The sequence below is a fragment of the Sinocyclocheilus anshuiensis genome, unplaced genomic scaffold (assembly GCF_001515605.1).
Source record: "Sinocyclocheilus anshuiensis isolate Anshui unplaced genomic scaffold, SAMN03320099.WGS_v1.1 scaffold402, whole genome shotgun sequence".
NCBI classification, from domain to species: domain Eukaryota; kingdom Metazoa; phylum Chordata; class Actinopteri; order Cypriniformes; family Cyprinidae; genus Sinocyclocheilus; species Sinocyclocheilus anshuiensis.
Window position 1 is genome coordinate 63,704 of NW_015542375.1, and position 13,199 is coordinate 76,902.

At 36.1% G+C, this 13,199-nt stretch overlaps 1 protein-coding gene across 1 annotated transcript in view; it reads right to left on the bottom strand.

Annotated features, from left to right (window-relative positions):
- Positions 1-2,017: 2,017 nt before the first annotated feature.
- igsf11 (immunoglobulin superfamily member 11) overlaps positions 2,018-13,199 on the bottom strand; it is a 128,508-nt gene continuing 117,326 nt past the window's right edge. The window contains exons 3-7 of the mRNA XM_016491214.1: positions 8,611-8,818; positions 6,835-6,990; positions 5,201-5,323; positions 4,028-4,175; positions 2,018-2,791 (exon numbers count right to left, since the gene is read on the bottom strand). Of these exons, the coding sequence (XP_016346700.1) occupies positions 2,332-2,791; positions 4,028-4,175; positions 5,201-5,323; positions 6,835-6,990; positions 8,611-8,818 (1,095 nt within the window). The 3' untranslated portion in view covers positions 2,018-2,331. The remainder of the gene's footprint in view (positions 2,792-4,027; positions 4,176-5,200; positions 5,324-6,834; positions 6,991-8,610; positions 8,819-13,199) is intronic.

Here is a 13,199-nt window from a genome sequence, read left to right on the forward strand (position 1 = left end):
TTACAACATTTTACAGCATTTTTACACAAGTGCCTAAAACTTTTAACAGTACTGTAGCTTTGCAGGAAGGTTTCTCGAAGCGTCTTGGAGACGTTGCTCTCCGCAGTTCTTCTGGATTTAGGGCGTGTTCACATTTGGCGTCTTTTTTGACAAGAAAAAGTTGACAAGGGCGCTTTTTTAGTAAAATAAAAAGCTGGTAGCATCTTGGTTACAAATAGCAGCCGAGGGCGTCTTTTGTTGCTATAACAACAGCTGCAACAGTAGCCTAGCGCTATATGCTGCAGAAATGTCGAGAAAGAGTAAAAAGTTGGCTCTTGCGTTGCCTTTTGAAGTTAACGGGGAGGTGAATGTCAGTTCACAACGATGTTTGTGGGAGCACGACATTATACGGGGAAGGAAACAGTATGGTGCTTACAACAATTTAGTCCAGGAGCTCCGGTTGAATGATGCACGGTTTGTGGCATATTTTAACGCCGGCGGTGGCGTTTTAAAAAGCATTCGGGACTTTTTTGAAAACACGGTTAACTCCATAGGATTATAATGTAAAACAGACGCTGGCAGCTTCAAAAAAGATGCCCGAGGGCGTCTTTTGTTGCTATAACAACAGCTGCAACAGAAACGTTAGCATAGTATGTGGTGCAGAAATGTCGAGAAATTTGGCTCTTGCATTGGCTTTTGAAGTTAACAGGGAAGAGAATGCTGGTTCACAACGGCGTTTGTGGGTGCGCGACATTATATGGGGAAGGAAACAGTATGGTGCTTACAATAATTAAGTCCAGGAGCTCAGGTTGGATGATGCACCGTTTGCAGCATATTTTAGACTAGACAGAGTTTTGTGCTCATATCATACATCTCCTTGTGCTCTGAAACTACCGTACTGGCCCGAATATAAGACGACCCCCCTTTTCCCAGATGTACCTTTTGGAAAAAGGCTTTTTAAAAACCAAATCTTGTTTTTTCTCAGTAAAACACATTTTGTCTTCAATTATTTTCATATTGCATATTTTTCCTATTTTAATTTTTGTTTTGAAAGTATGGTAAAAACTGGTAAAATGTACCAACAATCACATTTAAAAAATATACACTTTTTGATATACCATTAAAAAACAAAAAAAACAACAGGTAGCCCATCTGAATTAGGACATTTAGGCTATCCATCTAATAGTAGCCTACCAAAATCTAATTAACAGTAGAAGTGAAATCTTACTGTAGTCTTCAAATCTGGGTACCGTCTTACGTTTTAAAATCACAAAGGGAGTTTGGCCCCATCAGTCACGACTCATGCAGCTGTAAGCTTTTCTTTTTCTTTTGTTTTTACTCGCGATCTTTACAACACGCATTACATTACGTATTTCATGGCACACTCGTTTTATGCGTATTCGGCGCCACCTATTGTTGTGGGTGTATTATTGACATGTCAAAGTCTAGACCCTGAATATAAGACGACCGCGTTTTTTCAGATGTATTTCCAATAAAAAAACATCGTCTTATATTCGGGTCAATACGGTAGTACGATCTTTCTACCGGCTATCTTCTCCATTTTTTCTTGTTGTTTTTGTTGTTATGGAAACAATTTGCTACTCGCTTGTCATTGGTCAGCTGTCAAAAAGGCGCTTGACGTAGGGCGTTTTTTTCAGAAAAGTTGAACTTTTTTCAACTTGAAAAGACGCTCTGAGCTGCAGAAAAACACGCCGGCAGTGGTGTTTTTAAAAAGCGCTCAGGACTTTTTTGAAAGCACGGTTTACTCCATAGGATTATAATGTAAAACAGACGCTGGCAGCTTAAAGAAAAAAAAAAAAAGAGGCCAAGTGTGAACATAGCCTTAATCTGTCTCAGTTTGTTCTGTTTCTTCATGTAATCTCAGACAGACTGATGCTGATCAGATCAGATCTCTGTGTGGAGCACAAACATCTCACTGGATTATTACAATTAATGGCAAAATGAATGTTTGGAAATGTAAACTGATATTTCCTACTGACACACTACAGCAAAAGATAGAAACAACTGACTTAAAACCATTTTTAGCTGCTGAAAATACTAGTGTTCTAATCATTTTGGCCACTACTGTAACTCTTTGATTCCAGTGTTAGAAAGCAGTAAGCTGTATTCGAATCAAACGAAGCATCATGCACATTCAGATATCTTCTCTGGAAGAGGTGAAGGGGTTGAGAAATACGTGATTTTGGGGCCCTTGCAGCGAAGCCAGTTTTTTCGACTTAAAAAATGAAGAAAGTAACAAGCAAACAGGCAATATGAAAAACAACGCAGGACGTTAATGGAGCAGTTTTAGTTGGCATCAGCTGAACTCAGTTATAAAAGAGTTTTGTGGCGTCAGACGAGTGAACCGGCTCTGCTCTGCGCCGGCACCATGACGGGGACGGCACCCATGCGCTCCAGCGTGGCTTGGCTCACGGCGTACGAGTGTGTGTGCGTGTGCTGCTGTCCGAGCGTCACGGCTGGCGTCGCAGCGGCCGGCGGGCGGAGGCTCAGAGAGCCGTTACTGCGGGCCATGACGGGCGGAGAGGGGGTGGAGTTTGTGGTGACCACCAGAGTCTTGGGCGGCGGCTGGGTGTGGCTGCCGTTAGCGTACGGCGTGTTTCCGCTGCTGAAGGTCTGCCGCGTGTCGCCGTTGTAGCGCGTGTAGGAGTTGGTGTCATAGTTGGGTTTGGGGTTGTGCCAGTAGCGGCTGTTGTAGGTGTTGGTGGACGTCAGCGTGTCGTTCTCTGAAGACGAGGCGTCCGCTTGGAACGCTTTGACCGATGAGGATCTCTTCGGAGGGAGATCGTCCTCCCTGTATGAGGTGGGATGGGAAGATTTCAATTCAGCAAAGATATTACATTTCCATACTCTTTAAAATGGGGGTCATGGGAAATTTCTGGGAAGAGTAGAAAAGTATGTTCTGCTGTAAAATATTTCTGCAAAATAAAAGCTAGCAGAGCAACATTCACAACAACGTTTTTTAAATGTTAACAAAACGTTTTAAATGAATGTTTATGGAACTTTCTCATTATATTATTAATATTTGATATATGTTCTCATATTGTTGAGAGGAAACATTCTTGGAATATTATTCTTGTAATGTCCTCATGATATTATTTTTACTTTATGAATGTTATAACGCTGAGAAAACATTCCGAGGTCAACATTCTTGGAACGTTCTTATGAGCTTATTCGTATCTGATGAACATTCTAAAAACATTTTTTTTAACCATTACAACATTCTAATCACAACAAGGAAACCTGTTTAAAGTTTAAAGATTAAAAATAAACATTCAAATAGCATTATATTTTGGGTAAAAATTAAATTAGTAGAATGTTTAAAAACATTTTAGTCACCTTTCAATAACATTCTAATTGCAACCAAAAACCTGGACATTTTATCATCCTTAGAATATTAAAAATGAATGTTCAAGTAACGTTATATTTTGGGTGAATAGGAAGTTAGTAGAACGTTGTAAGAAATGTTTGTGTAACCTTTAAATAATGTTATAATCACAAAAAAACTGGACATTTCAATGTTCCCACAATGTTTTTACAACTTACATTTTTATACCTGGTTTATCACCCGTTAGTGTGGACGCTAATATTGACCTTCCATGGAGTAAATCATTCTTTCGAGTCACTGAATCAATGAATCAGTCACACTCAGTGTCACACTCGTTCAGTAAATGTTCTTATTGTTATTGTTATCAGTTGAAATGCATCTGAGATAAAATAAAATATTAAACTTGAAAAAATTATAAGTGTTGCCTTGGCAAAATAACTGAAATAAAATATTAAATTGTCCTCCCTGTGTTGCTAATTTATATTCACATAAAGCTCAATAAATTCAGCATATAATTAGAATTTTAAAATGTGTTTTTCCAGGCCTGTTAAGGTCATGGGAAATGTCTGGGAATATACAATCGTCGAATTCTGCTTAAAAATATTTCTACATATCAACCTTTCATAGAGCGAATGGTTCTTATGAGTCACTGAATGAATGAATCATTTGATTCTGCTGATGCTGGTCTTGTTGAAGAGTCACCTGATCTCGTTGGGAATCTCCTCCTCCTCGTATTTGTTCTTGTTTCTCCAGTAGAAGAGCGTGACGAGCACCAGTAAAGAGCAGATGATGAGCGCCAGAATGCCAGTGGTGATGGTTCCTGCGATCAGACCGATGCTCTGAGGCTGCGCTGTCACACATCACAGACAGAGAGACGGCTGAGATCTCATGTGTCTCTAATCATGTTTAAAGAGACTGTGCAAAACCACACATTTCAACACGATGATCGCTGTGTGATCTCCTTAAATCACTGTATGTAGGGCGCTATGATTTCCACAAAATTCCACGGATGGAATCACGGAATCCAGTCATTAAAATGATATTCACAGTATGATGTGGAATGTTAGAATTTGGCTGATTTTGGAGGAACACATCAAAAGTAGGGCTGCACAAAAAATATCATAGGGCCCTAGAAATATGATTTCAGACATGCTTTTTGATCGCTTAAATTTAATTTAATTGCGATATGTCTGTGAATAATAAACCACAAAATATTATTGTCAAATACACACAGAAAGTTCAGTTTAACTTAAAGAAACTGTGACAGAAATATATTACTATTATACAGTAGAATACACTTCTCAAAGTAATATTAATAAAAAATAAAATAATAATAATAATAGAATTATTAAAAGTTTATTTTCAAAGTAATATCACAATTTTTCTTCCATGTTTTAATTTTAATGGTAAACCTCTTTTATGCAGCAATTTGTTTGCCAAACAATTATTACATTTTTATTTGATTACATTTTAAAAAGTCATTAAGTTCATTTGTTTTATGCCTTTATTTGATTACTATAGCTTTTGATAATACATTTATATTGAATCATATATATATATACAGTATATATATATATACAGTATATGATGAAATAAATAAAAATAACATATACAAATTAACCAAAAAAAAAAAAAAATCCATGCAAATTTAAGTTTAATAGTTGGGTAATTACTGAGTAATTGTAAAAATTGTAATAAACTATTCAATTGCAAAATTTGCATGAATTCAATTGATTAGACATGCTTTTTGATTATTAAAATGTGATTAAACCAATTAAAAATTCACATTAAAATGAAAAAACAGAATATGTGAAATAATAAAACAGAATCTGTGGAAAAAATCAAATGAATGAGCATCAGTGGCTCCAGACTTACGTGCCACGACCTGCAGGTTGAGGACACAGGTGCTCTTTCCGATGGCGTTTGATGCCGTGCACTGATACAGTCCAGATGTGCTAGTGCTGATGTTCCTCAGTGTGACCGTACCCTGCATCTGATCTGAGCAACACAAAACAACACACAACATCTCAATGACAGTAATATGATAACAGGTAACAGGGATCAAGAAACTGACAATGTAAGAAAGTTTCCTGATGTGAAAATATCAACAGATGACAATCAGAACATTAAATAAGCTGAGAAAATTACATATTGAACAGACTGTGCTTAAGTCATTTCAACCCATTAAGAAACAAAGTTTACATGACCTGACATGTTCTTGGCTTATTAAAATAAAGACTACTGTACTTTGTAGGATTGTGGATGAAATCACACTCAATAACATAACACATACTCTATATTAAAAATTATTTACTAGAAATTTACTATAATACTAGAAAAATTATTGAATAAAAACATTTAGTTCTGGAAGAGTACAGAGTGATTTTGCAGTTAAACTAATGGCCTCTAGATGGCAGTATGATCGCAGTTTTGCACCACAACTGAATCCTGTTTGAGAAAGTAAAAATGTCTCTCACAGCTGTGAAAGCTTTTTGAGGCCAAAGCAGATTGATTTATTAAGCATAAAAATATAACAGCCGTCTTTAGAATAAGGCTACTGTACCGTTACCGTCCACAGACATTCAACTTCTTTATCAGAAATAATAAAAAAGGTTGTTGTTTGTGCTTCCAACAGTTTGTCAAGGGTCTTGACAAACGCCCCAGAAATACAGTAAAAACAGTACAACTGTGAAATATTACTACTATTTAAAACATCTGTTTTCTATGTGAATATGTATTAAAACGCAATTAATTCCTGTGATCATTACTCCAGAAATCCTTCAGAAATCATTCTAATATGCTGATTTGCTGCTCAAGAAACATTTCTGATTATTATCAATGCTTCGTATTTTTGTGGAAACTTTTTTATTAATTAAGGATGCATTAAATTGATCAAAAGTGACAATAAAGACATTGGTAATGTTACTTTTGGACTTTCTATTCATCTCTGAATCTTGAAAAATAAAATGTATCACAGTTTCCACAAAAATATTGGGCAGCACAACTGTTTTCAACATTGATGATAATCAGAAATGTTTCTTGAGCAGCAAATCAGCATATTAGAATGATTTCTGAAGATCATGTGACACTGAAGACTGGAGTTATGATGCTGAAAATACAGCTTTGATCACAGAAATAAATTACAGTTTACTATATATTCACATAGAAAACAGTTCTTTTAAATGGTAAAAATATTTCACAATTTTACAGTTTTTACTGTATTTTTAATCAAATAAATGCAGCCTTGGTGAGCAGAAGATGCTTCTTTCAAATCTATAAACACATTGCAATGGCCAAGTGTACTGTAAATAGAGTGCATTTTGATTCTGATGGATTCTGTAGCCGTGTTCTAAAGCGAGGCGTTCGGAGAGAGCGGGTCGGGTCACCTCACAGACACACACACGGTGGACCGGGAAGGGCAAAGTTCACGCCACAGCAGGAGTCAAGAGCTGCGCATTTACCCGAGAACGTGGGGCAAAACGGCATTCCCACGGGCAGGGGTTTAGTACCTTGCATGGCATTGTGGGGCAGTTTGGGCACCGACTCCAGCTTCTCCCAGGCGTAGGTGGGCATCGGGATGCCCTCGTCCGAACCACACAACAGCATCACATCGCTGCCCACGTCCAGCGAACCCTGAATCCGACAGGACGGGATGGACGGAGGAACTGCAGTGCACAGAGACAATGAAGATCAGCTTCATGTACATCAGCGGTCTAATAACCTGCAGAATAGCTTGTGCACTAGACTTCATGCCAAAAGTGTGGTCCTGTGAGACAATGTCAGTGTTTGAAGGTCACATGACAATGCCAACATGGCAGATGCAGTATGTTTGAACTGCATTTATATTACATACATGCATACTATATAGAACAACGGTCGGGAACCTATGGCTCGATTGGCCAGATCTCTCACCCTTTACCAACAAATGATCTATTACAAAAATTAGACATCACTAGAGATCAGCAATTCCTTTGACAGAATAATAAATAAATAAATGAAACCTAAATAGTAATTAATACTAAACTGACAAGTTCATAACAAAATTCCTAAAAATTAAACTGAAATAAAAACTGAAAATATAAAAGATAATTCAAAATATAAATAAAAAACTATAATAGCAAATAAAAATAACACTAAAACCAAATTAAAAATAAATCAAACCTAAACACTAATATCTTAAAAAAAAAAAATTACAATGCAAAATTACAAAAAAAAAAAATGAAAATGAAAACTAAAAATAAAAGTTAATTCAAAACATAAATAAAATTATAATCATTAGTAATTATAATCACATATAAATAATTAAATAACACTAAAACTGAATTCAAAATTAATTTAATATAAATAGTAAGATTTAAAAAACAATTAATTAATTGCAATGCCATACATTATTTTAGATTTTATATTAATGAATAATACAGCTAAATAGATGATTTCTGAGTTGCATGTTTCTCTCTCTCTTTTTTCTCTTTTTCTTTATTTCCTTATCTCTCTTTTGTTATATAGTTTTGCTTTTGTAAAAGAAAAATGATGCTTGCAATGTTATGTATACAATATGTTTTGTTTCACATATTATATCTGAAAATAAGACTATTAAAAACTATTAAACTAAAATTAAAACAAAAATTAAAAATATAAAAATAAAAGCTGATTCCAAATATAACTAAATCTATAATAGTAAATAAATATTAGTGCTGTCAAATGATTAATTGTGATTAATCGCATCCAAAATAAAAGTTTTTGTTTACATAATATAAACACTTATGCGTGCAATAGAAAATAATTTAGTGATTTTTGCTTTTAATGCTGTACTTTTATTGTGTGTTGTATTGTTGTTTGTTTATTTGTGACCTTGGAGCACAAAACCAGTCTTAAGTCGCTGGGGTATATTTTGTAGCAATAGCCAACAATACATTGTATGGGTCAAAATTATGCATTTTTCTTTTATGCCAAAAATCATTAGGATATTAAGTAAAGATCATGTTCCATGAAGATATTTTGTAAATTTCCTACTGTAAATATATCAAAACTTAATTTTTGATTAGTAATATGCATTGCTAAGAACTTCACTTGGACTTTAAAGATGATTTTCTTAATATTTTGATTTTTTTGCACCCTCAGATTCCAGATTTTCAAATAGTTGTATCGCAGCCAGATATTGTCCTATCCTAACAAATAGCTTATTTATTCAGCTTTCAGATGATGTATAAATCTCAATTTAGAAAAATTGACCCTTATGACTGTTTTTTTGGTCCAGGGTCACATATGTGTGAGTGACTGCTCACCCAGCACAGTGAGGCCGATGACGCCGATATTGCGCCCCCCGCGGTCGGGCAGGTTGTTGACCAGGCACTGGTACGTCCCCGTGTCCGACAGCTGCGTGTTATTGATGAAGATCGAGGCACTTGTGCTGGGCATGGTGGAGACGAAGCCCACGCGCCCGTTCATGTGATTGGCTAAACTGAAGACCTGCCCGCCCTGATAGATGATCACCTGCCAACAACACAAACACAAACATAATCACACTTCATTTATGCTTCAAACAGATCATGCATAACGCTGTGTGCGCTGTGGACTGCAAATATGACTATTAAATCAAGCAAATGCATATGTGACCCTGCAGCACAAAAGCAGTCATAAGTAGCACAAGTATATTTGTAGCAACAGCCAACAATACATTGTATGGGTCAAAATGATCCATTTTTCTTTTATGCCAAAAATGAGCAGCCAAAGGTGACAGTGACCAATCACAAACCAGTATGCAAATATTGCAATGACATCATCGCTGTTAGAGGAAGTAGCTGATTTTGAAAGCTGAATATTTTAATGCAAATCAAATGAAATCAAACTTTAATCTTTAATATGAATGTTAATTTAAATATGTAAATGTCTTAAATAGATGCAGACCCAAGGGTTAAACTATAAAACAAAGTTTTAATAAAGTCTATATATTCAGCTGAATTAAATGTAGAGAATTGCTGAGCAGAAAAATGTGGAGAGCTATTTAAACTAAACACACAATTAATGACAAGTGTTAATTATACCATGAAAAGCCACATTTATGAGTTATTTTAGTATAATTGGTATACTTATAGCTTATTACATTTATATTTTGAATTAGATTTAATTTTTATATTTTCAGTGTTCATTCTAATTTTAATTAATAAAGTTTTAGTTTATTTTATTATTTATTTATTTTGTTTTGTAGTGTATTTGTCATTTTTATCTGGTTTTAGTTATTTTAGTACTTCAATTTAAACTAAATAAAAATAAGAAATGTTGCCTTGGCAAGTAGCTAAAATAAATAAAGTTTGAGTTTTTATATATTTTATTTTATTTCAGTTAATATTTATTTTATTTCAAGTAATAAAATTACTTGAAATTAATTTGATTTTTATTTCAGTTAATATTTATTTTATGTCAAGTAATGAAGTTTGATTGTAATTTTAGTTAACAGTAATAAACCTGGGCAAAGCAAGTTGTGTTATATTTGTAAGACAAATTTCTTTATTTATTTTCTTTAGAATAATGTGCAATGATGAATCAGTCCCAAAAAGACCAGGAACATGAATTTAAAAAGTCAATTTTGATGTGTGATGTTAAACAGGTTAACAAGGATGCATTTTATTTTCCAAATTATCAATTATTGAAATTGTTTAATTATTCAGCATTTTGAGCAAAGCTTTGGTCAGTGTGTCAGCATGTCCATCAGATGCTCGTGTAGAAGAAGAGCTGATGGAATATTCAACACACACACACACACACACACACACAGAGTATAAAGCATTTTTAAAGGACTTTGATCTTGTTTAGAAGCTTCTGTGATCTGCCACATTAAAAGAAACCTGCTTCAGTGTGTGTGTGTGATCATGGGAGGGTTTCAGTGGCCTTTGAGAGGCTGAATGATCACACACACACACACACTCACACTCACACACACACACACTCACACTCACACGCTCACGCTCACGCTCACGCTCACGCTCACGCTCACGCTCACGCTCTCACTCACACTCACACTCACACGCACTCGCACTCGCACTCGCACTCGCACGCGCACGCGCACGCACACGCTCACGCTCTCGCTCTCGCTCACACACACTCACACTCACACTCACACACACACACACACTCGCACTCGCACGCGCACGCACACGCACACGCTCACGCTCTCGCTCTCGCTCTCGCTCTCACTCACACACACTCACACTCACACTCACACACACTCACTCACACTCACACTCACACTCACACACACACACTCACACTCTCACTCACACACACTCACACACACTCACACTCACACACACACACACACACACTCACACTCACTCACACTCACACTCACACACACACACTCACACTCTCACTCACACACACTCACACACACTCACACTCACACACACACACACACACACTCACACTCACTCACACTCACACTCACACACACACACTCACACTCTCACTCACACACACTCACACACACTCACACTCACACACACACACACACACACTCACACTCACTCACACTCACACTCACACACACACACTCACACTCTCACTCACACACACTCACACACACTCACACTCACACACACACACACACACACTCACACTCACTCACACTCACACTCACACACACACACTCACACTCTCACTCACACACACTCACACACACTCACACTCACACACACACACACACACACTCACACTCACTCACACTCACACTCACACACACACACTCACACTCTCACTCACACACACTCACACACACTCACACTCACACACACACACACACACACTCACACTCACTCACACTCACACACACTCACACTCACACACACACACACACACACGGTGTTTTGAGCCTCAGTAAATGATGCTGTCATGGACTCTGAGCTTTTACACACAAATGAACAGGCAGCACTTCAGCTGAGATTAATCAAGACAAGCCCCACAGTCAGCGTGTATGTGTGTGTATATGTGATATGAGCTGTGTAATAGGAAAAGATGGGAGTGATGTATAGGTATATATGTCAGAAAAAGAAAAATGAGTGTTGCTCTAATGCATGTTATCAGCCACCTAATTCTTCATCATAACGTCTCAATAGTGCATATTATGGATGAGCTCTTATTAGTGCTGTTTGCTAAGCCATGCATCACTAGTGCTCACAGCAGCTCGCTAATATTTTCTGAATATTAATTATCTTTTAAGCCCCGACTGAGCAAAGACGACAGTAACCAATCACAAGTCAGTATGCAAATATGACATTGACATCATCACTGTCAGCTCAAGTAGTTCGATTTTGAAAGTGAAAACATTAATGCAAATTCATTGGAAACTTTTCAAGCTTAAATCTTTAGTTTAAACTTTAATTAAAATAAGTACATTTCTTAAATTATGGATAAGCTTTTATTAGTATGGAAGCCCATTTCCACCACAGATTTAAAAAAAAAGAAAATGGTAATAGCGATTTTTATTTCACAATTTTTTACTTGTAATTCTGAGATGTAATTCAGATTTTTTTCTTGCAATCCGGAATGTATATCCCACAATTATGACTTTTTCCCTCAGAATTCTGAGTTTGATTTGAAATTCTGAGAAAAAATGTCAGAAATGCAAAAAACTAAATGTCTTACTAAAACTAGAACAAAACATGTTTTTACTTGGAATAAAATAAACAAAAAATGAGATAAATAATACAATAAAAATAAAACAATAAAAAATCTTACATTTATTTACATTTATTTTGCAAAACTGAAATCAAAATTAATAAAAACTATAAAGACATTAAAAAAACGCATAAAACATAAAACAGCAAAATTACTAAAACTAACTAAAATTAAGGTTACAATATTTTAAGTTGTCCTTGTTACAGTGTAATTATACATTTAAGTACTGAGTAATATTAATTAATTATACTTACTATATGGTTAGGGTTCGGCTTAGGGTTACTTGCATGTAATTATGCATCATTTATTGTTATTATAATATTAAGTACATGTAACACATATAACAAGAACACCTTAAAATAAAGTGTTACCAAAATTAAAATAAAAACAGAAAATATAAAAATAAAATAAAAAAACTTGAATAGTATCTCAATGATAGTAAAATAACGCTAAAGATCCAAAACTAAGCAGATTTCCACACATTGGTTTGCAGTGAGATGAAAGGAGGTCATCGTGTGCAGATGGTCATCATCGCTAAGAACTGACTCAGCTCCGGAAACATCACGAGCTGTCAATCATTAAGCCCCTCCCCCTGATATCTCCTCGGCTCCGCCCTCCATTCAGTCTCTTCACTGATTCAGTCACTTCATGACACGCTTGTGGAGAAACATGCATAAATATGATAGAATAAAATATTCTTATTAATAAAACATGCAAAATAGTTTTACTAGGAATAAAAGCAGGCACTAGCTGAACTTGCAAAGGAACAAAGCAGAAAGGATTTGGCATTGAACCTGTACACACACGTATATCTGCTGTACGTCTTAATCTGCCGCTGAACGCAGAAGATTACAGCAAACACAGACGGACGTGAAGAGTTTGTGATCTGATCAGAAGCAGGTCAGACGGGCCGATAGCATGTGTTTTTATCATAAGCTCAACATACGCCGCTGTGAATCCCTCACCTGAGCATGCTGGGATACAGCCGACATGCAGATGCACTGCAGCTGCTATTAAACAAATTCAAAGCATTCATATTTTTGTCACATGACTTTGATTATGGGAATATTAATTTGCATTTTTAATCCAATTTTGCAAAAAATGTCTTCATTTTTGGAAGCCAGATTACAAGATGAGTTGAAAGGAAACCATTAAAGCACCTTTTCATTCTTCACACTGGAACGGGGGGGGGGGGGGCGTG